The sequence below is a fragment of the Uranotaenia lowii genome, chromosome 3 (genome assembly GCF_029784155.1).
Source record: "Uranotaenia lowii strain MFRU-FL chromosome 3, ASM2978415v1, whole genome shotgun sequence".
Classification (NCBI taxonomy): domain Eukaryota; kingdom Metazoa; phylum Arthropoda; class Insecta; order Diptera; family Culicidae; genus Uranotaenia; species Uranotaenia lowii.
In genome coordinates this window covers 285017435-285043947 of record NC_073693.1, presented here as the reverse complement: position 1 = coordinate 285043947, position 26513 = coordinate 285017435, and the positions used below count along the sequence as shown (strand labels likewise).

General features: G+C 38.6%; 1 protein-coding gene across 7 annotated transcripts in view; it reads right to left on the bottom strand.

The window, feature by feature from the left end:
- LOC129758230 (spectrin beta chain, non-erythrocytic 1-like) overlaps positions 1-26513 on the bottom strand; it is a 252949-nt gene that overhangs the window by 36652 nt on the left and 189784 nt on the right. For all 7 annotated transcript variants that reach the window (XM_055755697.1, XM_055755694.1, XM_055755698.1 and 4 more), the window contains 2 exons: positions 25768-25940; positions 16386-16553 (listed from right to left, as the gene is read on the bottom strand). In XM_055755697.1, the coding sequence (XP_055611672.1) occupies positions 16386-16553; positions 25768-25887 (288 nt within the window). In that variant the 5' untranslated portion in view covers positions 25888-25940. The remainder of the gene's footprint in view (positions 1-16385; positions 16554-25767; positions 25941-26513) is intronic.

Here is a 26513-nt window from a genome sequence, read left to right as displayed (position 1 = left end):
CGATTATGAAGCAGGTTCTCCGGAAAAACCCCAAAAGCTGTCAAATCGGAGGCGGACTTCAAGAGAAAATGGATTTCTGTTAAAAAAAACTACAACCTGACGTTGTACAGAACCTTATGGACGGGGTAAAGAGGAAGGTGCGAGCATTGACAGGATCTGACGTCGTTGATGTCCAAGAAGTGCCGGCTGTATATCAAAACGTGGTCGACCTGTGATTGCGTTTCAGTTTGGTACGGTGATCTTCAGGTGTACTTGTGTGGAAAGCGGTGCTGGAAAAAGGTACTAAGTAAGGCCATTCTTTTAGAGGCGGGAAAATTATAAGGCTGAGGTCAGCTGATGCGCGCGGAACCTTCCAATTGTCCGTTTGAATTCGTCCTCCTATGCGACCTGAGCGTTGATATACCCGATGAAGATCTTGATATCATGTTTTGGGCAGCGGTCGTATTCACGTTTCAGTTGCGCGTAGAATTTGTCTTTGTCGTTACCGGTACTTGAGAGGTGATGGCTGCGCACGTTGATGATGTTGATGTTCAAGAACCGACTTTTGATTCTCAACCGGCACATTCGTGGCCACCCCCTGATACCGTGCTTCTGCATCTTCCCCATTACTAAAAAAGCTGTCCCAAGCTCATGTGTGTTGCCGCAACATGGTAGATCTCGGAATGTTCGTACCGTACCGTCACGGAAGGCCCACAGCAAGCCCCACTATCTCGAGGAGGACCGTCGTGATGTTGCTGTTTTGGGTACCGAACACCACCAAGACGTTGTTGCGCGCTGCACGCCGCCTCTTAAATTGAGAACAGACGCATACGGAGTCCCCTATTTCTGTTAGCATGCTACCAAAGCCTCCACCGAGGTTAACTCCTTTACTTCTGTGAGGCATTGACACTGGCCAGTATTATCATATAACTCCAGGCAAAAGATTTCGCGTATCATCTGAAAGCATCTTCTTCTGAACATAGACCCACTTTTCCGCCATTTTTACCTCGAATTTTCAGGCCATCCTTTAGATAGTAGAACGAAGAAAATGAATCTAAATGGTATAGAAGTTCGCCAGCTTATTTTGGGCTTTCAACTGACCAAAAAATGTAAAGTCAGTTGATGAGAGCTTTAAAAGTTATTTTTACGATGCATCGGGATTTTGTTAAAAAGCAACCACATTTTCGGACCACTTTGTATTTTACTTTAATTTTCGTTGTCACAAATTTGACAACATAAGAACAGCTACTAAGACGTTTCCAAAATGGTTTTGTTGATGAAAATCGGTCCAGAAGTTTTACAGATGGAGCCGAAACTGTATACCGTGTTTTTGCAAATTATGTTTTTCATCCAGAACTTTGCACTCTTGAATACTACACCCATAAATCATATTCTACTCCAATAATGAACTTCTTTGGAGGTGGAAACATCGGTATAAGATTCTATGCCGAACCAACATTAACAAGCTTTCTAATAACTGACAAGGGCTATGACAATAAACTATCGTTTGCTAACCGACTCAGGTGGTGCACTGGGTAAGACACCGGACTGGCAAGCCGAGATGAGATGTTGCTGTGAGTTCAATACTCACTATATTTTTTTGGGATGAATTATCCAATAGGATGAAAACCCCATAAAATGTTTTTCTTGTTTCGCTTGAATATAATGATCATGCATCATTTTGCTTCGGAGCTTTATGCCAGTAGTGCTTTTCCAACCATATCATCTTCGGTACAGTACACTTTTTAGCGCATGTTCGGCCCAAAGATTTGCTAAATAGGCATTGTATTTTTACAACCTCTTCTATGGGTGTAGTTACACGTACTGAATGATATAAAAATTAGATTTTTGTAAATGTTTTATGAGCTAAGGAATAATCAGCAACAATGCAACATTGAAAAATAGCTTTGGTCAAAAATTTGTATGGTGTCGATCCGGAGTTTCCTGAACGAAATATAAAGATTCCTTCCTAAATTATCTTTAGTTTTATACAAATAGCTATATTAAATCTTAATTTTTACTCGAATAGGTAAGCAAAGGTGAATCTTAAACGGCTGCCTACATCAAACTAATTTATTAAAAAAAACTCAACTTTTGTGTACAAACTATTTTTTTGGAGAAGGGCATGTGCCAACCGCAGGCTTAAGTCATCCAGACTACATCCTACTTCAGAAAGCCTTAAACGCAAGCAATCGGACTCAATCGCCAATCGCGGAGTTCCCGATTCGATACACAAATCGGCAATTATACCTTACCATCAAGAGAGCCACCCCCACATCATTGGTTTGTTGATTTGTAGGCCACATTAGCATCAGCAGCGGTGAGACGCCAAACAATTCGCGAAAGGTAGGGTTTTTTTCCTTTGCAGTTCCACGCAAAGCTCCACTTAGGCTAACGACGACAACAACAATAATATCGGTGGAAGGAGCCGAGAAAAACAAACGTGACCACTGGCCGTGTCCCATTTGTGTGCACAATTATGACTAATATGTTTGAGAGGGAGTATCTATAGGGAAAAAAATCTCAAAGACAAACGGCAAGTCACTTAAAGGCTGAATAAGTGAATACTGCACGTAGAAGTCGAGAGTAAAAAAGATCTGCGAAAAAAAAAATGCTTGGCACTCCGAAGGAGCTGCAGAATTGCGAAGGAAGTGAATAATTTGCAAAAGGGGCACAAAACAAAACAAAAACGCATCGATATGTCATGCTGCCGTCATCGGTTTTTCATTATTGACTGACTTTGGATTCGAATTAACATTCTATCGGTCAAGCGATGCGTGCTGAATAGCAAATGTATGATTTGTGTGTGCCGCTGGAGTGCCATAAACGGTTTTATTTTATTCATTCGATTATTTCTTCCCTTGTCAGTCGATTGCTGCAGCAGCAATCAGATGTGACCTTTCGATGGTTTTAAATTGGTGTTGAATTTATTGAATTATTACCGGTGCCCAGTTTACTACAGCAGCAGTTGAACTAGGAAACGATTAGCTAATGGCAGGGAAGGTAGAAAACTAAAGCATTTAATGTCCATTTTGTAAGTACTTTTAACTTTCAAACAATTCTAAAAAGGTACAACTCCAAGTCTCTGACATTCTGCCTGACGACGATTTTTTACACACTTTTCCATTTGACTGATTTCTGGTGTTTGAGAGAATTCATGTCCATGAACACCACTTGGACGTTGATTGAGACATACCACTCCATACCATGTTCATGATGGAAATACAGAGAAACGCCAATTTTTTCAACCCCATGGTGCATTTTAGGGTGACAAATTGAGGAGAGTGACAAAATTGGAAGATTGTGTAAAGACTAGTTTTTGGTAACCCTGATAAAATAAGGAAGTTCCCGAAAATTATATAGCCAGTAATGCAGTTCAGGTGGTTTTTGTGTGCTTTTATTTGACAAATCAAGCTACTATTTCACCTTAAAACGAATGAATTTTTCTCCCAGATCGTTCTGTGTTGACTGTTGACCATAATTATCAAGAAGGATATATGATCCTATCTTGATTAAAGCTTGAAGTACATCTGTGGTTGAAGAACACTTCGTTGAAGAATGAATGATTTACGATGCGCTATGCTCTCGATGAGGAAAATTTGAATTGGGTGTAACATTTTCGAGAAAAACCTGTTCATGAAAACGATGTTCCACAGACTCATTTTTGAAAAAAAAAAGAAACTAATGTTCTATGACTTTGTTAAAAAGAAACTAATGTTATATAACTTTGTTATATGATGTCATTGAAACATATCGATAAAGAATTTTAAAATAAACAAGCCCAATTACAGATCTCGTGAAAATGATCAAATCTTATAACAATAATTCAACAACGCCAAATAACTAGTGTTTGTAACATGGTGGAAACGATGAAGAATGGTTGAATAATGGAAAATTCAACCGGAATCGTTATTAAAAACCTTCTAATAGTTCTGTTATTTTTTCGATTTACTGTGGAAATTTCATCATGGCGGTGGAGTCGAAATAAAGACAGTTCTAAGAGTGTTTATTCCACAAGACCAGTTGAATTTTCTTTTAACCATTGAACAACTAACAATTTCCTATTGATCCGCCCATGTTAAATAGCCTAGTTATGTCCCGTTTTTGAGTTATTCATGGAAAAAGATTTTTCACGTTAATTTTTTCGAGAACTGTAAATGGGCCTTAGCTCTGAAAGATCAGTAAGAAATGGACGAAGACATGGAATAAAGAGCTAAACCTTCCAGTAGCAATAGCAGATCCAATTTCAGTAGTATCGATCCCAAAATGATTCGTTTGAATCACAAGAAATGAAAACGATACCAAAACGGTACGGATGTTGAACAACATATTTGATTGAGCAGATGCTCCAAGTTTAACAATAGATAATGTTCCCTTCTTACAACGTATCATTAACCTCATCCGTCCCAGATATTTTACCCGTTTAAGTCCCTGGAGTGTCAATTTGAAGCTCCTGACTAAAACCAATATATCTCTCCTGTTTTGTAGAAACCTCGTAATGTAACTCAAATATGATTATATTAGGAATATACTCTCCTATAATACTTCCGTTTTCCGTTATTCAAAGAAAAAAAAAATCCGGAAAAACATGCTTCGGAAAAAAGACTGTTCTTGAATCAGCTACGGAATGACCAACAAAAATTTGCAAATTGTCAATTTGCAATTTCTCAGATATGTGCAACGTATAGCCTCTAACTTTAGCTTTCTTGAACACTAAGTAAAATTGTTTTTGAGCATTCCATAGCTGATCTTCAGTGTTTTTCCGAATCATGTTTTTAAGATTTTTTTTCTCTGAATAATGTCTAAGAAACCATGAGTTACATTACAAGGTTTCCAAAACTATAAATTTCGTAAAAATCTGTCAAGAAACAAGAGATATATAGCGGTTTTAAGCGACGAGTGTCAAATTGACACTCAAGGTCTGATTAGGGAGTTTTTTTTTCATGAAAAAAATAATCATGCAAAATTAAAGATTTCAAGAATTCATTGAGGGTCCCTCAAGAATGCACCCAAATTAAGTAACATGCCTCCAAACTTCCAATAGCGTCATATTGACACTCAAGAGGAGATTAGGATTAAAGTTGCTTTGAAGAGACCTTACACACAAATTTTTGCAATATTATTTATGATTTAATTGTAAGATACAATTGAAAAAAAAGATGGTAAAAATCAAAACTTTTCTTTTTTATTGTATCTTTTGGAAACAAAAACACCAGTTTAACATAAAAATCGAGCGTATTTTCCTAAAAAAATCATGAAGATATTTAAAATTCATTTTTATACATATCTATCTCTTCCCTTCAGAAAAGACGGGAATTTCAGCACATCAAATGGCAAATTGTCATATTGGAATTTTTTTAACGGAATTTAAAAAATATTTTTAAATCAATTGTTAAATGTAAGAATAATTTTCGACAGTACCTCATAAACACTTATTTTTGTTCATTAATCAACAAATTTTAATCGCTTTTTTAACACATCGCGGACCATCACAAAACAATCAAACCAAAATTCATTTTTATTTCAAAAATGAAATCACTCTACACCCAAAAAAATAAGGTTGGGATGTAAAATGGACGAAACCCGTGAGCGACGATTTGATTTGTCTCATCAGGGATTTTTTTTAAAATGTTATTTAATTTTTTTTTATTAGACATGTTTTAACCAGCTCACAAGGGATGTAGTTGAATATGAGAATTAAATCGGAGAAAAAATTATTGATTTCAAATACCGAACGGTTACATATTGTCCGTCGAGTAACTTTCGATTCCATCGATAGAACTTTTCCAAAACTTCAGACATGCTAGCTTTATATTTCAACAATCACTATGCAAAATAACAATGAACGGCGTTTCTGAGATATTGCAGTTTGAATGGCAAATGTTCAAAAGCCCGATTTTCGTTAATTACTGGACGGAGAAAAAAAGACGACAATTATATATTATATGTCATACCAATAATCAAAGTGCATTTGATTTTTTCACATTCAACTATAAATATTATAGACTCAACAACAAACTATTGATTGACCTTACGCCATCAACTATGAATAAAATTGATTCAACTGTAATGGTATAATTGATGCAACTGTAAATACTATAGATTCAACTACAATTGTATGATTGATTTTAGGCATTTAACTATAAATTTAATACATTCTACAAACTGGTGACTGACCTTAAGCAAACAACTATAAATATAATAGATTCAACTGTAATAGTATAATTGATTCAACTGTGAATATGATAGACACAATCACAATTGTATGATTGATTTTATCCATTCAACCATTTTTATGGATTACATTCAACTATACATTTCTGGTTCACCTGGTTGACTTCCATTGTATGATTAATTTAACTATAAATATAATAGATTCAACTACAAACTGGTGATTGACCTAACGCAATCAACTTTGAAAAAAATAGATTCCACTGTAAAAGTTTAATTGATCAACTGAGAATATGATAGACTCAAACACAATTGTATGATTGATTTTGTGCATTCAACCATGGTTATGAATAAGATTCAACTATACATTTCTGGTTGACCTCTTACATTCAACTATAGATACGATGGATTCAACTGTAATTGTATAATTGATTCAACTGTAAATATGATAGGTTGAACTACAATTGTATGATTCGTTTCAGATATTCAACTCTAAATATCATAAATACTTCTATACTTTTATGATTGATGAAGAAAATTTGTCCAGCAAGCTAGATTTTAACAAAAAATCTTGTATTTATGCGTAAGCGTGTAGCAGCAGCAGTGGAAATATGAAAAAAAAACGTGCGAAAACAACAGCGACTATGTTCCCGCAAAATCTATGGACAAGATATTTTTCCGGCAGTTCCTACATCGAAAGGACAAGATCGGCAGCTGAAGAAGGATCCTCCACCGTTCGAGGAAACCATCATAAAAATAGGAAATACCTGATGCCTGCATCCGCCAGTTACGATTCGAGGAAGTTTTTGTAGGTCCTATTATTGGAGGCAAATTCGGAAAAGTTCCTACAGCACACAGTATCATAAGATAGAGGCAACAAAATCCAAGCAAAATCCAATGAACGTGATTCATTCATTAACTATCGGACAAGTTCGATCAAATTATCTCTTTTAATTCAATTTTTCAGGTTAGGTTACGGTTTCAGGTTTTTCAAAGGATCCAGAGCAAAAATTTGATCGAAAGAAATTTTGGTCTGCATTAATCCGATAATGGAAGAGGTAAAATGAAAAGAATGTGTGTTATCAGTGATATAGAATCATATTTATTTATTTTATTTTCATATAATATATGCTTCATGCGTTATTATTGCTGAATACATATTTAAATCTCGCATATTATTAAATTGAATGAATAAATTCAAACATATAAATATAGTTGAATCTATTATGTTTCTCTCAGGCCACACATACTTGAGTAAGCTCAACTTTTTTTGAAAAAAAAAAGCGCGATAGTTGTGCTATCTTACGCATAAAATTTGAACAAAAAATATCATCAGAGTAAAAAGTTATGGAAGTTCAAATCAGAAGTGACAGTGCGCATGCTTCCAATTTCTATACAATTATGAACGGTATTCTATCTTTATAGTCAAAGAAAAGACATCAGCTGTTGGAAAATCTGCGGACTTTACTTTTTCAGAACAAAAACCCTGAGAAGTTGAACGAGAATTTGCTGTAAGCAATTTTGGGATAGCAAAAAGAAAGTCCTTAATATGACTTGTTATCGTCAATGATTTGAGCGGGTGGTTAGGATAGTGCCATAAAACTCCGGAAAGGTATAGTTTTTTTTTTCAAAATAACATAGATGTGCTCGGACACTACGAATTTTACGAATAAAATTTAAAATAAATTCAAAAATGTGATTTTAACAATGGATTACTGGTAACTCTTTTCAAATAATCTCAAGATAGAATATGAATAATTTTATCAGAACACTTCGAGACTCGTTATAAAAAAAGACTCTCAGCTCAAAAACTTTTTCGATATAATAAAAAAACAGCTAATCTGGAAATTTCGTGTCTACACAAAGCGACTTTCTCTGAACAATATTTTGAAAATTCATTTCAATGAAGATTGAGTTCCCAAAGGAAACATTATTGTAAATTATTCAAGCATTTTTTCCGGGCGAGGTAATTTTACATAAACGACATTTAAATTTTAAGCCTAAGTTTTGTGCATCAATTTTTATTTAAGTTTAAACGACAGAACTAATAATGTTGTCATGCCGTTTTTTTTATCTATCTATTTATCTAGTAGTCACATTTCTTAAATTTTTTCATTGCTTTCTCTCAGAGGAGAAATATTGATCTTCTAAATTCGAGAAGGCAAAGCCTCACTTGAACCAGTGATAATACAGGCCATGGATTTGCTGTACCAATAAACCACCTGGCTAATGACCACCATTTGGGCATTTAACAACGACCGGGTGATTACGGATCATGAAATCGATTCGTCGATTGATGACCCGGTAATAAAATCGAAAGCATGCGGCGGCAGTTGTTTCAGTTTTCCGTGAGCCATGCGTGTATTGCAGTGTGTTTTGGAACTCCTCCTACAAACCTTTTCATCAGCAAAAAAAAACGAACTTTGCCATTTTTTTTTAAATTTTGACTAATTTTTTAATTAATTTTTTCTCGTGGTCAATGAGTGTTTTGGGTTTCGTATCAAGTCATAATTCATCCGCCCAATTCCCAACAGATGTTCCCAAAATCGTATCGTTTTCAACACCACCACGCTTATCCGAAAACTCCAAACCGAGAAATGATTTAGCATCGAAATAAGATAACAGTAAAATTCAAAACCCATAATGCATAATTCAAATCCAAATCCGCGCCAAATCGGTGTCTCCTGTGCGTGGTCTCACGGGGGGCACATGAGACAACAACAGCACAAAAAAAAACTACCATATTAATCATTTCTCGCTCTCTACGGTTTTGGAGCATGACCACTGTGACGACTCAAAAAAAAAAAATTGAAATCGGTATTCCATTGAGGAGAACCCCCCTCGAAACAAACATAAAAACACACGACATTAGCGGTCGCGGGAAACCCAACGAGGACGTCAACAAATGCAAAATTATTCCAAACATGCCTGAAACCCCATGTCTGTGAGATGGTGGAGGAGAGAAATTCATTGGAACCGAAAAAAAAAAAATCAAAACAATCGAGGTCTCATTTTGTATGGAACAGCCCATTTTTGGGGGCCTGAACTGTCCACCAAAAGTGGTAGACAATATGGCAAAAGTTTCAAACTCACGCCCGCCTAAACAGTTTTTTTAGTTCGACCGAATGCAAAAGAGTTCCAACTAGGTAACTGCACATTGACGGGAATTTGTATTTTGGTTTTTTGTTACCTTAGCTAATGCGCGTTACACAACAGTTGCAGTTTTATTTTCCCACAGGCTTCACGGCGACAGTAAATTAGCATGAATCTCAAAACGAGACACCGCCATAGTAACTTTGAATTTACCCCCTACTTAACAACCCCACGAGGGGCGGCGACGTGATTACTGGACTGGACTGATCCGAAAACGTAATTTCAAATGAATGTACATTTGAATGAGTCGATTTGGGATCATTTATGAATTTTGCCAATCTAGGGGTCTTAAGAGCGTCGTTTTGATTAAAAGCTCATCATTGCGTTTTTGCAGAATTTTTAAAGAATGTTTACATGAGTAAATTTGAACACTTATGTTTTCATGGAAAAATTGAATACTTTGTTTCGAAAAATCTACATAATTTTTATTTCGTCTGAGGAACCGAGCCTGCTGTTGGCTTTAGTGCCAGGAAATTTTTCGTTAGCAACTTTGTCGAAGACTTTATTTTCGTATCTTATCCGGCAAAAAACTTATCAGATGTCTATTAGAGGTATGTCTTTTGGCATTGAAAAACAATCATTTCAACTGACATCACTGCTGGTGCCTAGCGAATCAAGGAGTGAAGCAATGCTCAGGTAGGCACCAGCAGTGATGTCAATTTTATTGATTAATTTTCAATGCTTGAAGACATACCTCTATTCAATAGCTGATAAATGTTTTGCCTAATAAGATACGAAGATACGGTCTTCGACAAAGGTGTTCAGCGGAAAATTCATTAAAACATTCAGCAGGCTCGGTGCCACAGACAAAATAAAAATGATGTTGATTTTTCAGAACAAAATAATCAATTTTCCCATACAAACCTGAAAGTTCAAATTTACTCATATAAACGTTACTTAAAAAATTCTGGAATAAACCAAGGATGAGTTTTGAACCAAACCAGAGTTTTTAAGACCCTAGAGTTGCGAAATTCGAAAATGACCCAAAAACGACTCAGTCTAAGGTACATATGTAGGTGCAAAAAAAATCTATTCTATTTCGGATTAAACAATTCTAGGGGCTTTTGTAATCTGAGGTTCAGGAAATGTTTTAGGAAAGTAATTTTAAAGGCAATTGAAGCTCGTACGGAAAATTGTGTTTATGTAGAGGGTAAAATTCAGCTTCAAAACTAGTAAAAGTTCTGAAAAACAACCAAATATTTTTGAGAGTTTTCTCGTTGATCACAAGTTTTGGAAAGTCTTGCGATAGAATTTTCATATGGAGACATTGCGACCAGAAATTTTTATTACTGGAGCTGTCTGCTTTGGAAGGATTGGCTATCCCTTCGTATAGCCCTTATGGAAAACCTGGCAGAGAATGCCGTTAACAACGTCCAAGTGGTTTCCCAGAGCATGAATTCTCCCACCCGGAGCACACGAGACCCTCCCAATGGAAACATTCATCCAATAGAACTTCAACAAAGTTTAAGTGTTTTATACAAAAGTTGAATTGAATCCCGAAGTACAGAGTGACTGCGACTATATGTCTAAAATCCACATGGGGCTTCTGAACTTGATCTCATTCATCCTGGAACTAACCGAAGGCTCTATTCAACAGTACTTTTTCGACTCAATGACCTGCCTCTATCGACTCAAGGTTAGACCTCTCTCCGAAGTCTCAAGATATCACCTGCTACATTCATCTGCCGATCGAGTGTCGAGGGTTGAGCTTATCTTTGACTCGAGCCTTTTACAGCATACGTCCGAAACTGCTGTCCGAAATGGAAAAAGTCAAGTAATTCTCGCACGAATCTAATCCTACGAAAAGATCTTGCCTTAATGTTGCAGCTTCGACTGTGACATCGGATGCACTCTACTGGACAGCTCTTTGCTGATGGGATCAGTCTGCTTCATCCGTAATCTAGTCCTTCTCCTTATTTCAATTTTGGCCAACTATACAACTCAGAAGGATCCCAAAGATTACGTCAGACTACGCTGGACTTGAATGACTCGTCAGGCGTCGATAACCCAAATAATTCGAGAAGCTAATACCCCTTGCAGCGAGATTCACTGCAGAGATGGTATGGCCTTGCCTTGATAACTTCTCTCATCTACTTCGCCGCTGATCTTGCCTCAATTTTATGGTTGCAACCATGGAGTCTGACTCATTCTAATCATATGGCGCCGGCGATAGAGTTATCCTACGCCGTTCGCGATTTGAGGCGGCTTTTACTCCGGTAGTGGTACTTCATGAAGCATCCATGACCAGTCAGGAATTGCGTCATATGGATGTCCACTCCACAGTGTCTTTTCCGATCCAGCTCCCGATGTGCGGGATAAGACGATGTGTCTCCCTTTCTCTCGCTGAGCTGTCCTACAGCTGCTGCCAGTTGGACATCGAATCCTCATTGGCAAGATCTCGTTCGATGGGCGTGTCTTTATTGTCGTCGTAACAACAGACATCCTCTTCTAGCAAAACCGAAATGGGCATGACGCCCGCCACTACGCAGGCTTCTTCGGACGAGATAGTCCGGTATTCACTGATAACCCGCAGGTTCACCAGCCGCTGAACGCTGCTAAGTCTCTGCAGATTACACTTTCTTCCCAGGGCTTACCTCTAGGCCGCCGCTCCGTAACGCAAGATTGACGTGGTCACGCTTGACAGCATCCTCCTCTTGCTACTGCGGATTGTCGAGGAGTTCGACATCATCCGTGTGAGTGCGGCCGCTCTTTTACATACCTAGTCGACATGACTCATGAAGCTGATTCTGTCGTCGATCATCATCCCTGCCCTAGGTACTTAATTGCGCGTTTGGACCCGATATCACACGGTCCAACTGCAATGGTACCTGTTTGGGGTGAGATCAGGTTGGTGATCAGCATCATTTCGGTTTTGTGGTGGGCTAGAAACAGGTAATTGGAGTGCATCCAGCTTTCGACTGCCTCGATAGCTACTGTGGCAAATAGCTGACCCTCTACTGTCGAAGAGCCTCTCGCCTAGAGGACTACATCATCCGCAAATCCTACGAGTTCAGCTCCAGGTCGGAGGTTCATTCTTAGGAGCTCGTCGTACGTGATGTTCCACAGAACCGGACCAAGTATTGACCCCTGTGATACACCCGCCGAAACCTCTTATGTCCGTATGCCCTCATCGGTCATATACTGTAGTTGGCGGTTGTGGAAAGACCTTTTCACAATCCTATACAGATATGCCGGGACCCTCATTTGGATAAGCGGCGACGCAATCCCTGTCCAACTGACGCTGTTGAAGGCGTTCTCCACGTCCAGATTGACCACCGCGCAAAAGCGGAGACCTCTTCTCTTCGTTAGGCTGGCTCGTTCAGCTATCTCAATGACAGAGCGTCTTCGGTGCTGCGTCCTCTACGGAAATCACACTGTTTTTCCGAGAGTTAGCCCTCATTCTCAGTGTACCTCTGGAGTCGGTTCTGAATCTGGATCTCCTGGAGGCTTATGCAGTTTTGGTAGAAGGACTAATTTCTGCCGCTTCCACGTATCAGGGAACACCCGTTCCGTCACATATCGTTGCAATGATGACCGGAACATTTCGGAGAACTCCCTGATCGCGGCCTTCAACCGGCGGACTTCCTTGGTTGGAGAAACTTGGCGATTTCGCAAAGTTTATCCACCGTAATGGTGGTGTCCCAGTCGTACGGGGCTGTTGGCCAACGAGTAACATTATGCTGTGGGAACAGCTCGTTGATGATCACTCTCAATTTGTCTGAGCACGTTTCAGGTGGCGCACCCCCACTTTTTGTTTTGGCCATGACTATCTGATAGGCATCGTCCTATGGACAGTCGTTGGCGTCTCGGCATTAAGCATGCACAAGCATACACACCTGGATGAGACCAGAACACTTAGAAGGTCAAACGATTTTCAAAACACTGATGGTAGATAAAAAGGATCAACTAGATGTTGACATCACTGAAATGGACCTCATATTAAAGAGTTAAGATTCTGAGAAAACCTCGAGCTTTTACCTTGAAAATTGAAATAGAGTTTGGGGTTCGCACCTTGCACCTGTATGTTTAAGCAGTTGATGAATTCCAAAACCTGGTTGCTAAATGGAGAGATCGATGGATCGCACTTCAATTGCAACCTTCAATGAGAAAGGTTCAATAAGGGAGTATCCCTACGATTGCTGTCAGAAGTCCGATGAGTCTTAAAAAAATATTGAGGTTCTGATTCGGATCAAGGTTAGTGGCCTTTATTTTTTGTTTTAGTTGGTACCACAGGTGGTACCAACTACACACCAGAGGATGTCATGTTTGATTGGATGACTCCCTTGACAGGAAGTATTCCTACGAGTACTGTCAGAAGTCCAATGAGTCTTAAAAAAATGTTATCGAGGTTCTGATTCGGATCAAGGTTAGGGGCCTTTTTTTGTTGTTTTGAGTTGGTACTGCGTCCCCCCAGTTTGCTACTCTGGGTCCATGGGTACTATGAGAAGACTCGTGATATACTCCGTGTATACCTCCTTCCTACTCCCTAAACTCCGTAGACCTAGTTACCACCTCAAACGGTTTAAACACAATCCTTCAATAGTAGTGGGAGGTCTACTCGCGCTAGTACGTTCCAAGTTAATGCTCATCGATGAGACCACTTTCAGCAATATCTCTGAGCATTACGACTCGAAGTTTGAACTCTCTTCTCCTCTAACGACTTGCAAACTGTCATCTCCTCGCAATGAGTCGAGGCTCCCACATAAACCTCCCCTCTTCGCGACTCGAGGCCTGATCTCTCCTTTCACGACTCGAGATAAGACCCCTTCTCGCATCGGATTGAGGTTGATGTACACATATGTACGTCTCCTTTGCCGGACTCACGGCCCGATCTCTCCTCTAGCGACTCAAGATCTGACCTCTCCTCGTAATGACTCGAGGTAAACACTTATACCCCTCTTCTTGTTGAATGAAGGCCTGATATTGCTTTTTGCGACTCAAGACCCGACCTCTTATCGTAAAGACTCGTGGTTGACCACACAAATCTCTCCTCCTGAAAACTCGAGGCCTAACCTCTCTTCTAACGACTCGAAGCCCGACTTCTTATCTCCAGGATTCGAGGTCTACCACCTTCATGCTCGTCGTGTGCCGATCGAGAGCAACTTATCTTAGACTCGCGCCTGTCTCAGCACACGCGGTTAGAGACCCTAGGTAGAATTTAAGGTAAGGTTATCAGATTACCCGGTTTTATCCGGGTTTGCCCGGATATCTAATACAAACGTTGGGAAACGTCCGTTCCGGCACGGTTGCCAGGATTTCATTGAAAAAATCCCGGATTTGGCCCGATTATTTACTTTGTTTGCCGTATAACATCAAAAAAACAAATTGTGTTGTAAAAAGTTTTTATATATTTTTAAGAGCCTAAAATATGATTTAAAATCTGCTGATGAGCGTTCTGAAAACTAAATTTTTCCAATTTTTTTTTCTTGATCTAGTTGAGTTATTCTGCGATTTTGACAAACTTTGCCCGGATACTTGACAACAATTTCGAAATGAAATGCCCAGATTTTGCCAGGTTTTAAGATAAAATTGCCTAGAACTGTCCGGCCCGGATACGTGTTGTACTTCAGTTCCTCAGTTCTCAAGTTAAAATTTGTTTACTAAACAAGTTTAGGTATTTCAATACTCTTTTCAAATTCATCCATTAAGTTTAATTTTGATGGCGCAACTTACCGGACGGTGAGTTTCTCAGTAATTCTGTGCGTCAGCATCATGCATCACGCTCCGCCGAGTGGTGCCGATGGCTTTGTTGGCTATTCGAATTTTCAATGCCTTAATAACCGAACACCGCATAGAAGGTAGTAAAGCTCTGAATGAATCGCAACCAATTTTGTGTTTTTTTTTTTTGGAAACCACCGGTCAGTCAAACAAAGGTGTACATTGTATCCACCATCATCCGGTAGAGTGATCCAAAAAAAATCCACAGAAACACTTGAATTTGGGACAGATCACCGCCAAATAAAAATAAAAACAGAAGCCGAACGAGCCGCAATGTGCATCCCGCCAAAAAAAAAGACAAGCCACTAAACCGGCACTTGATTTGGCAAACATCAACCCATTGGGCTTGAGAGATGGATGAGATGAATTGCCGAATTTAAACATTCCATGTTTGGCCGAGCAGCCAAAAGCTTTCCACAACCCTGTTCGGGGCGGCACAATGCACAATTGAATTTTGTGAATCTATTTGGTTGAGGTTATGGTACACAGGAAAGGGAGGGAAAGTGCCATGATATGCTTAAATGAGCGCAAAAAAGTGCAATGAATTTAGGCAACATTGAGTAACCTTAGGAAGTTGGGCAACTCATTTGTGTTTTTTCTTCTTAAATAACAAACCGAAATTTGAGTTGCTTCAAGTGAAAAAGTTGTTCAATTCCATATATTTTAGTAAGTTATTTAAATGAAGTCTAGAATTTTTTTAAAATATTTTTTTGCCAATTTATGTCAAAAATGCCACATCCAAGTGTATTGAAGGTTTTGCATTAAAATGGTTCAAATCATATCATCAAATTTAAATCTAAAATTGGACATCTGGTTGAGTGGAAACTTTTTTAAGATTTTTCCTTGCTTCCATTTTTATACTTTGAAATAAACATGACAACCTATAATTTATCGAATCAAAATGAACGACACTTTGATGAGAGCAATCCATTAGCATAAGAGAATATTGTCATATTACCTCATCTTATTATACTCATCATTCGAGAGCGTACAACGACATTCAAGCTATTTAATCACTATCATTAATTGCCCGTGGTCTCATAACAGCAGTGATGGGTAAAATAAATGCACAGCCTCAAGGCGAAATAGATTCGTTCGAAGTCAGTATTCGGTGCCGGCAAGTAGCTTCAATTAAAAGTCGATTATTTTCATAACACTCAATACTGATAAGACGGATTATGGTTCAGCGAAAGCAAAACAAACAGATGCAATTTAAGCTGGAGTTTCGTAATTTTTGCTCTGACCTCGTTCAACACATGTTCAGAATTTTTTTTACTGTGCAGTATCTTAGATTGAAGTTTACAAACTAGTTTTTTAAATAAAAATTCCAATAAATCAATTTAAGACAATTTCTTAGAACTTACCTTTGTGTGCAGGAAGGCCAAACTTTTGTTCACGTTCTCGATCTTGTGCACCCGCATCCGGCCGCTGTTCGGTTTGCCGAGCTTCTCGCCGGAGATGATCTCCAGGAGCTTTAGCAGCTTGATGCCGTCGGCCAGGTCGGTGAACAGGTCGTCCACCTCCATTTTGGCCTGCGGAGTGATAAAAAAAAATTTGAAAATAGATTTAGGAAAATTAACATACTATTTTATATAAGAAACTTATTAAAAAGTCGAGAATTGCAGATCAAAAGTCATGAATCGAAAGTCAAGACTTTAGAATCCGTCTAGAGTCAAGAGTTCAGAAGCAATAGTTCAGAATCCTGAGTCCATATTCAAGATTCTAGAGTCCGAGTCCAGAACCTGCAATCCAGAGTTCAGAGTTCAGAGTTCTGAGTTCAGAGTCCATAGTACAGAGTCTAGAGTTCATCATCTAGAGCCAAAACCTATAGTCCAGAATTTAGAGTCGGGTATCTGGAGTCCACATTCCACAATCCGGAGCCCAGAGTCCAGTGTTCAGAGTCCAATGCACAGATTCAAGAGTCCAGGACTTATAATCCAGAGTCCAGAGTTCAGAGTCAATTACCCAAAGTCAATGGTTTAGAGTTCAGAGTCTAGGATTCAGAGTCCAACGACAAGAGTCTAGAGTCAAGAGTTCAGAGTCCAGAGTCTATAGTCCAGAGTCCAGAGTCTAGAATCCAGAATCCAGAGCCCTAGAGTCCACAGTCCAGAGTCTAGGGTCCACAGTCCAGAATCTGCAATCCGTAGCCCAGAGTCATTGGGTTCAAAGCCTAGAGATCAGAGTTCGAAGCCCTTATTCAAGGACTAGAGTCCAGTGTCCAGAACTTATAATTCAGAGTTCAGAGTCAATTTTCCGAAGTTTAGAGTCCAGACCAGTCCAGTCTAGAGTTAAGAATCTAGGATCCAGAGCCAAAGACAAGAGTCTAGATTCCAGAGTTATGAGTCCAGAGTCTGTAGTCTGAAGTCCAGAGTGAAGTTACAGTGTTCAGAGTTCAGAGTCCAAAAGATAGAGGCTAGAGTCCAGAATCCAGAGTCCATACCTATAATCTAGAGTCCAGAATCTGGAATCTCGAGTCCACAGTCTAGAATCTACAATCCAGAGCGCAGAGTCCAGTGTTCAGAGTTCAGAGATCAGAGTCCAAAGCCCTGATTCAAGGACAAGAGTCCAGTGTCCAGAACTTATAATTCAGTTCAGAGTTCAGAGTCAATTTTCCAGAGTCTAGAGTCCAGAGTTCAGAGTCTAAGATCTAGAGTCCAAAGACAAGAATCTAGATTTCAGAGTCCAGAGTCTGTAGTTTAGAGTCCTGAATCTAGAATTCAGAGTCCAGAGCTCTAGCGTCCACAGTCCAGAATATACAGTCCACAGTCCAGAATCTAGAGTTCACAGTCCACAATCTACAATTCGTATCCACAGTCAAGAATCTAGAGTCCACGGTCCAGAATCTACAATCCGTAGCCCAGAGTCCAGTGTTCAGAGTTCAGAGATCAGAGTCCAAAGCCCTGATTGAACGACAAGAGTCCGTTGTCCAGAACTTATAATTCAGTTCAGAATTAAAAGTTAATTTTCCAGAGTCTAGAGTCCAGAGTTTAGAGTCTAAAATCCAGAGTCCAAAGAAGATAATCTAAATTTCAGAATCCAGAGCCTGTAGTTCAGAGTCCAGAGTCTAGAATCCAGAGTACACAGTCCAGAATCTAGAGTCAACAGTCCAGAATCTAAAGTCCACAGTCCAAAATCTACAATCCGTAGCCCAGAGTCCAGCGTTCAGAGTTCAGAGTCCAAAGCCCTGATTCAAGGATAACAGTCCAGTGTCCAGAACATATAAGTCAATTCAGTCAATTTTCCAGAGTCTAGAGTCCAGAGTTCAAAGTCTAAGATCTAGAGTCCAAAGACAAGAATCTAGATTTCAGAGTCCAGAGTCTGTAGTTAAGAGTCCTGAATCTAAAATTCAGAGTCCAGAGCTCTAGCGTCCACGATCCAGAATCTACAGTCCACAGTCCAGAATCTAGAGTCCACGGTCCAGAATCTACAATCCGTATTCCAGAGTCCAGTGTTCAGAGTTCAGAGATCAGAGTCCAAAGCCCTGATTCAAGGACAAGAGTCCGGTGTCCAGCACTCATAATTCAGTTCAGAGTTCAGAGTCAATTTTCCAGAGTCTTGAGTCCAGAGTCCAGATCCAAAGTCCAAAGACAAAAATCTAGATTTCAGAGTCCAGAGTCTGTAGTAAAGAGTCCAGGGTCTAGAATCCACAGTCCACAGTCCAGAATCTACAATCGGTAGCACAGAGTCCAGTGTTCAGAGTTCAGAGATCAGAGTCCAAAGCCCTGATTCAAGGGCAAAAGTCCAGTGTCCAGAACTTATAACTCAGTTCAGAGTTCAGAGTCAATTTTCCAGTGTCTAGAGTCCTGAGTTTACAGTCTAAGATAGAAGAAGAGTCCAAAGACAAGAGTCTGGATTTCAGAGTCCAGAGTCTGTAGTCCAGAGTCCAAAGTCTAGAATCTAGACACTAGAGCCCGAGAGTCCACAGTCCAGAATCTACAATTCGTAGCCCAGAGTCATGGGGTTCAGAGTTCAGATATCAGAGTTCAAAGCCCTGATTTAAAGACTAGATTCCAGTGTCCAGAACTTATAATTTAGTTCAGAGTCAATTTTCCAGAGTCTGGAGTCCAGAGTTCAGAGTCCATAGTCTAAAGTCAAGAATCTAGAATTGAGAGTCCAGATTTTGTAGTCCATAGTCCAGAGTCTAGAGTCCACAGTCAAGAATCTAGAGTCCACAGTACAGAATCTACAATCTAGAGCCCAGAGTTCAGAGTCTAAGATCCAGAGTCCAAAGACTTCAGAGTCCAGAGTCCCGAGTCTAGAATCCAGAGTCCAGAGCTCATAACTTATAGTCCAGAGTTCAAGTTTAGAATTTATTGTCCAGAGTTAAGAGTCCAGAGATCGGAGTCTAGGGTCCAAATGAGTGTCTGGATTCAGAGTTCAAAGTCCAGAGTCTGGAGTCTTAAGTTTCAGAATCCAGAGTAGTCTAGACTCCAGAGTTTAGATTCTATAGTTTGAAGTTCAGAGTCCCGAGTTAAGAACCCAAAGTTCAGAGTCCAGAGTCTAGAGCTTAAAGTTCAAGAATACAGATTTCATAGTCCAAAGTCCAGAATTCAGAGTTTGGAGAGAGTTCAAAGTCTAGTGTCCAGTATCTAGAGTCCAGAGTCCAGAGTTTAGCACTCAGAATTCATAATCACAGATTCAGATTCAATTTCTTGAGTCCAGAGTTCAGAGTCTAGGATCCAAAGACAAAAGTCTATATTCCAAATTTTGAATTGATCTAGATTCTTCTTCTTCTTCTTTCTACTTCTGGACTGTGGCTGTTTGGGCTGCAGTCCAGGGGATGTAAGGGCCAGTGACTTAGACTATATGCCCTTGATCTAGACTCCGAGTTTTGAATTTATTGTCCAGAGTTCCGAGTCCAAGGTCCAAAAATGAGAGTCTAGATTCAGAGTTCAGAGTCTGGAGTCTTAAGTTCAGTATCCAGAGTAGTCTATACTCCAGAGCTTAGATTCTATAGTTTGAAGTTCTGAGTCCTGAGTTAAGAACCCAAAGTTCAGAGTCTAAAGTCTAGAGCTTGAAGTTCAGGAATACAGATTTCGTAGTCCAAAGTCCAATTGAGAGTCTAGTGTCCAGTATCTAGTGTTAAGAGTCCAGAGTTTAGCACCCAGAATTCATAATCTCAGATTCAGATTCAATGACTAGAGTCCAGAGTCCAGAACTTATAATCCAGAGTCCAGAGTTTAGAGTCAATTTTCCAGAGTCCAGAGATCAGAGTCCAGAGATTAGAGTCCAGAGATCACAGTCCGGGGTCGAAATGTGAGTCTAGATTCAGAGTTCAGAGTCCAGAGTCTGGAGTCTTTAGAGTCTAGTGTCCAGAATCCACAGTTCAGATTCCAGAGTTTAGCACCCAGAATTCATAGTCTATGATCGAAAATTTAAATTCTAGTTTCTTAAGTTGACAGATCCGAATTTTCAGGGTCAGAACCCAAAGTTCAGACTCCTGAGTTCAGACTCCAGAGTCTAAAGTGTAGAGTCCAGATTCTAAATTCTATAGTCCAGAGTCCAAAGTCCAGAGTCCAGAGTTCTGAATTTTGAGTCCTGATTCCAGAGCTCTGAATACAGAGCCCAGAGTTTAAGAGTCCAGAGTCCAGCGTCAACAGTTAAGTTTCAACAGTTTAGAGTTAGAAGTCTTGGATCAAAAGTCAAAATGTAGAATCGAGAGTAAACAGTGCAGATTAAAAATTTGAGGGGGCAAGTTCAGCTTCAAGACCCAAGTGTCAAAAATTGAGCTCCAAAAGTGAAGATGCAGGAGTTCAGAATCTAGAGTCCAGAGTCTAAAATCCAAACCCAGAGTTCAGCGACTCAAGATTCAAATGTCATGAGTCGACAAGTAAAAGTCACACTAAAGAATCAATATACATAGTTTAATAGTAGGGAGTCAAAAGTCGAGAGTTAAGCGTCGAGACTTCAAATTTCAGAGTTAAGAATCAATAATCAAGATCACTAATAAAAAAAATCGAAAAACCAGAATCTCATTGAAAAAATTAAGAATGAAAAATTTAAAAATTAAAACTCGCCTAGTATAAACAAGATGCCAATTCAAGCAAACCACTCAGTGAAGCAGCAATTAATTATTCAATTGTGATTATGTCACCTATAAATCACTGCTAATAATCGTAATGCTAATAGGAGCAACTCTCCACTCAAATGACACCAATTTTTTTTTGCTCAAGTCACGCGTCTCGTCATTAACTTTATCCGGACGTCAATTGCACAGCCTACAGCGGGAAGAAGGTATCAACAACAATAATGAATGGCAGTTACACCGAACAATTAGGGGAACCCATTTCTTTTCCCCCTTTTTCTTGTTGGATATACACAGTTTCATGATTTATTGGTCGGATTTTCCAGTGGGACACAAACAAAGGCCGTCAAATCGAATCTCGAAGTAGGGAGATAAAGCGAAATAAAAAAAAAACACAATAAAAAAAGGTTACCTGAGAGTCAAAATAATCTTGAAAACATCTAAGAGTGAGTTTAAGCTTTTCTTACAAAAAGAAAGAGTCACAAATTAAATTACTGAAATTACAAGAACGAAGAATATAATTGAATAATTAAAATATTTTTTTCAACAGTTCAGGAGATGAAGAAATAAAAAATTTAAAGTAAATATTAAAAAAAATAGTCATGTTTGAGAAGTATAAGTAAATTTCAAAGCATCAACAAAATATCTGATATTTTTATTAAGAATCCAAATAGTGTCTTTTTTAAATAAAAAATCAAACCTTTCCTCTCCTGTTGAATAATAGAACTCGATTGGACAATGTCTTGTACAGAAAAAAAAACAGATGGAGAGAAGGATAAAATGCGATATCAACCTGGAAAGACCCCAAGAGGAGTTTTTGATTCTGCATTTGTTTACCGCTATAAATCAACCGAGGAGCAACATGTTCAAGCCCCGCATGAGGTCGCAAAAAACAAGATGAAATATGCGTTTAAAGAAACCCAGAAAAAAAATATTCGGGGCATAATCCACACAGGGGGAAGCGTTTTATGAATGGATACAATTGAGATTGAATTTTGGAAAAAAAATAACTAGATGCTTTTACTTTTGGTTTCCATTGAAGACTAAACTTGAACCTTCTCAGAGTCTCGGTAAACGAATTTAGATTCCTTTTTTATGAAATCTGAAGTTTTGACTTTCATATGAGAGTTTTGATTATCGATTTAAGATTTTTCTCAAGATTCTTGCAATCCTTTTGATGCTGCTGGTTTTTATATTCTCCTGACTTTTCATTCTCGTGATTCTCATTACTCTCTTAGTTCTCTCTGGGGTTTCCTATTCTTGGGCATAGATGCCAATGTGTTTGATTTTTCAGGATTTGCCTGAATTTTCGAGGCCCAGCCTGACAGCCTAATAACTTATTGAATTTTCCTGATTTCTTAAAATATGCCTGATTTTGCCTGATTTTTGCGAAGTGATGAAAAAATGGGTAGTAAGGAAAAAGTGAAAATTTGGCAAATCAAAGCGATTGAAAGATTCCCTTTAATTTTTATTTAAAAAAGGGAATCAAAGGGAATCTTTCGATTGCTTTGATTCAGTAGAATTATTCAACTAAGTAGGCTCACAACACATATTAGAGGGAAAATAGGGAACGATGACCAAAAAAAGGCCCTTTAAACGAAATTTCCGTTTCTTTTACGTAGCCTGATTTAGCTTGATTTTTATTTCACCAGTTCCCTGATTTTTGACAAAAAAAAATGTTTGCAACACTGTTCTTGGGTTCTTTTAATTCTATTCATTCTCTCAACTTTCTCAATTTGCTTGCTAAACATATCTAATAATAAATGAAATAAATTTTTAATCTATTTTTATCTATTCTATTTTTTTTATTTAATTCTTGATTTATTTGATTTTTTTCAATTTTGTTGATCATTTTGTTTCTATTCATTCTCTTTCTTGTTTCTCATAGTTTTCTTGATTCTCTCGATAACAAAACATTACGCTTTAAGATTTGAAATAATGGTTTGATTTTAATTCTCTGAGTCGACTCGTGCCTCTTGATGCTTTCAATTTTCTGGATTCGCTAAATTCTTCCAAATTATCATTATGTTCTCTATGAAATTTAAATTATTTTGTTCTATCATTTGTTACTTTTTTGTTTTCTTAAGTCACCTTGTCGTTTTTTTCGGTTGCCTATTTTTGAACTTTTGTAAGATAGTTTTTGCTCATTAATGCCTTTTTGCTTTTCTATGGCTTTTTATTGCCCTTTTGTATACAGTAAGGTTTTTTTTTACACTGATATACGTACGGCGTTAAAAAACGTGCTTGTTGCGGAAAACCGTGTAAAAAAGTTCATGCAAATTCTGCAGCTCTGAAACTTGAAAAAAAAAAAACATGTAACTTGACACTTAAGACTTGAAACCTGAGACCTGAGACTTGAGGCTTAAGACCTGAGACTTGAGACTTCAGATTCGAGACATGAGACCTGAGATCTGCGACCTGCGAACTCGTACCTGAGACAATTGAGACATGAGACCTGAAAACTGATACCTGAAACCTCAGACGTGCGACTTGAGACCTGAGATCTGAGACTTTTGACAGGACACCTGAGACCTGATATCTGAGGCATGAGATCTGAGACCTGAGACCTGAGGCCTGAGATCTTAGACCTGAGACCTGAGGTCTGATACATGAGACATAAGACATGGTGCATTAGGCCTGAGACTAGATACCTGAGACTAATACTTGAGACATAAAACATGAGACCTGATACAAGAGACATGGGACATGAGACCTGAGATTTGAGTCTGATACCTGAGACCAGAGACTTGAGACTTAAGACATGACACCTGAGACCAGAGACCTGAGATCTGAGAACTGAGACTAGAGACCTAAGACATGAGACATTAGACCTGAAAATAGAGACCTGAGACCCAAAACATGAGACCTAAGACTTGAACCTTGATACTGAAGACATGACACCTGAGACTTGAGACCTAAGACATAAGACATGCGACATGAGATATGTGACTTGAGACCTGAGACATGAAACATTAGACATTAGACATAAGACATGAGACATGAGACATGAGACCTGAAACTCTCAAGTCTCTTGTCTCAGGTCTCAGGTCTCAGATCTCAGGTTTAAGTCTCAGATCTCATGTTCAAGTCTCATGTCTCATGTCTCAGGTCTCTTGTCTTATGTCTCAGGTGCCTGGTCTTATGTGACAGGTCTCTGGTCTCAGGTCTCCGATCTCATGTCTCTTGTCTCAGGTCTCATGACTAACTCTATGTATCAGGTCTCATGTTTCATGGCTTTTGTCCCATGTCTTATTTCTCATGTCTCAGATCTCAAGTCTCATGCATGCCTCATGTCTCTTGTCTCTGGTCTTAGGCTCCAGGTGGTGTGTCTCAGGTGTGGTGTCTCAGATCTCAGGTCTCATGTCTCAGGCCTCATGCCTCAGGTATCATGCCTCATGTCTCAGGTTTCAGGTCTCATGCCTCACGTTCTTAGTCTCAGAGCTAAGATCTTCTCAACTTCAAAATTTCTAAGTGTTTCCCGTTCAAAAGGATTCTGTGAAAAACCGTGTTAATTCGCGAAATCCGTGTAAAAAAAACCGTATAAAAACCACGTAAAAAAAACGTTGGTGTACTTTCGTTTGTCCTTTCATAGCTTTTTGTTTTCCCTTTTTATGCGTTTTATTTTTTTGTTGCCTTTTGGTTTTTATGGACTTGTTGTAGCCTTTTTGTTCTCTATTGTTGAGCTTCTGAAATTTTATATTAGATTATTACTACTCTGTTTATGGCTTTTGTTGTCTTGTGTTGTCCTTTGTAATCTTTTGTTGCTCTTTCGCTGCTCATTCTTGCTTTCTTCTTGGTTTTCTTTTTGCCGTCTTCTTCTGCTTTTTTGTTATCGTCTTATTGTTTTTTTGTATCTTTTTGTAGCCTGCCTGTGTTTTGTCTTTTTGCTGAACTTTTGTTCACCTGGTGATAGATAAGCTGTTGCCCTTTTGTAGATTTTTTGCGTTGTATTTTTGATGCCCATTGGTTTTCTGTTTATGGCTTTTAATTGCTTTTTGTTGCCCTTATTTTGCCTTTTGTTGACTTTATGATGCCGTTTGTAGTCTTTTTTTATTTTTTGAAGCCTTCTTCAGCTTTTTTGTAAGACATTGGCCTTCAGCCTTTAGCTTTGTTTCATTTTGCGTTGGGCTTTGTGCTTTTAAATTTTTCAACTGAGATTGTGAATTGTTGATTTTTATATTTTACTTTTTATTTTTTAAACTTGATGTTTCGAATTGAACAAAATTTTCATAAGAGTTTCATTTTTCAAATTCAAGACTTCTTTTTTAGTTTGCATAAAAATTTTTTGTAAGTGATTTTCGAAAGTAGAAAGAATTGGGCTAAATTTTGAGATTTTTGAATCAAGACTCTTCGTTTAAATTGATAAATGTCGATTGTTAAAGAATCAATGATTATTATTTTGAAAACAAAAAAACAGACAAAGTTTCTATAACAACATTTTTTGGAAAATTGACACAAATAAATACACTCGAAACCTTGAGTAAGATCTCCAAAAGAATAAACGTTGAAAATGTGGTGTTAAATTGTTTTGGCTGCCACCTGGCTATCTCCAGGAAAAACACCAATAATGCGTAATTACGACATTTAATTTAAGATTTTCAAGTTTTTTAAATCTATTTTTATATATTTTTCTATTCTTAACCTTTGATCTGATTCTCTGTTCTATTTTTTTTTTAATAAATAAGTATAAATTTGTTAACTCTACAAAACGCATATCCTACCTTGACCAGGAACGAGTTCATCCATTTCGTGAACGTTTTCTTCTGGATGTGCAGCCGCTCCTCCTGTAGGGTCTTGATGCGCTCGTTCTCGAACTTGTAGATGCCCTCCCGTTGCGTCATGTTGGACCGTTGCTGAACCTGGGCTGAATACCCACCAGGCTCATACTGTGATCCTGTTGTGGAGAGGGAAGAAGAGAAAGGAGAAAATTTAGTTTAAAACACAGAATATGTCTACAGTACGCTTTTTGCAAAATGAAATAAATCTCTCTTCTTATCCTTGAGGATGATATTAGTCGACGCCGAAACGTCGGCACAATAAAAAAAAGTTGTTAAATAGATTTTTTGATTGATTTTCATTTTTTTAAGCCTGAGAACTGATCAAATCGAAAAAATATTTTTTTACGCAATTATCGATTGGATTCCACCGGCCATTGTGTACCTCCAAGAAGGACACTAGATATCCAAAGTACGCAGGGCGCAGAAAGCTTTTATCGATTATGACCTGACTGCTGCAAGGCGGTGGCGGCGCCAATGTTTATAAATTATGACATAAGCCCCGTTTTGCAGCCGCGCATTGGCTTCAAATCGAGAAGAGCTGCTGTGTTGAGGCGCTGCAAGACGACCGGCGCGCTGAAAATGTCGGCAAACTAATTATACTGATTGTGTTTGTATAATAAACACAGCAATTTTATGGCGCTAAGAGCTAGAGGGCACTCAGTGCCCTCAAAAAGAACCATACTGTCGTT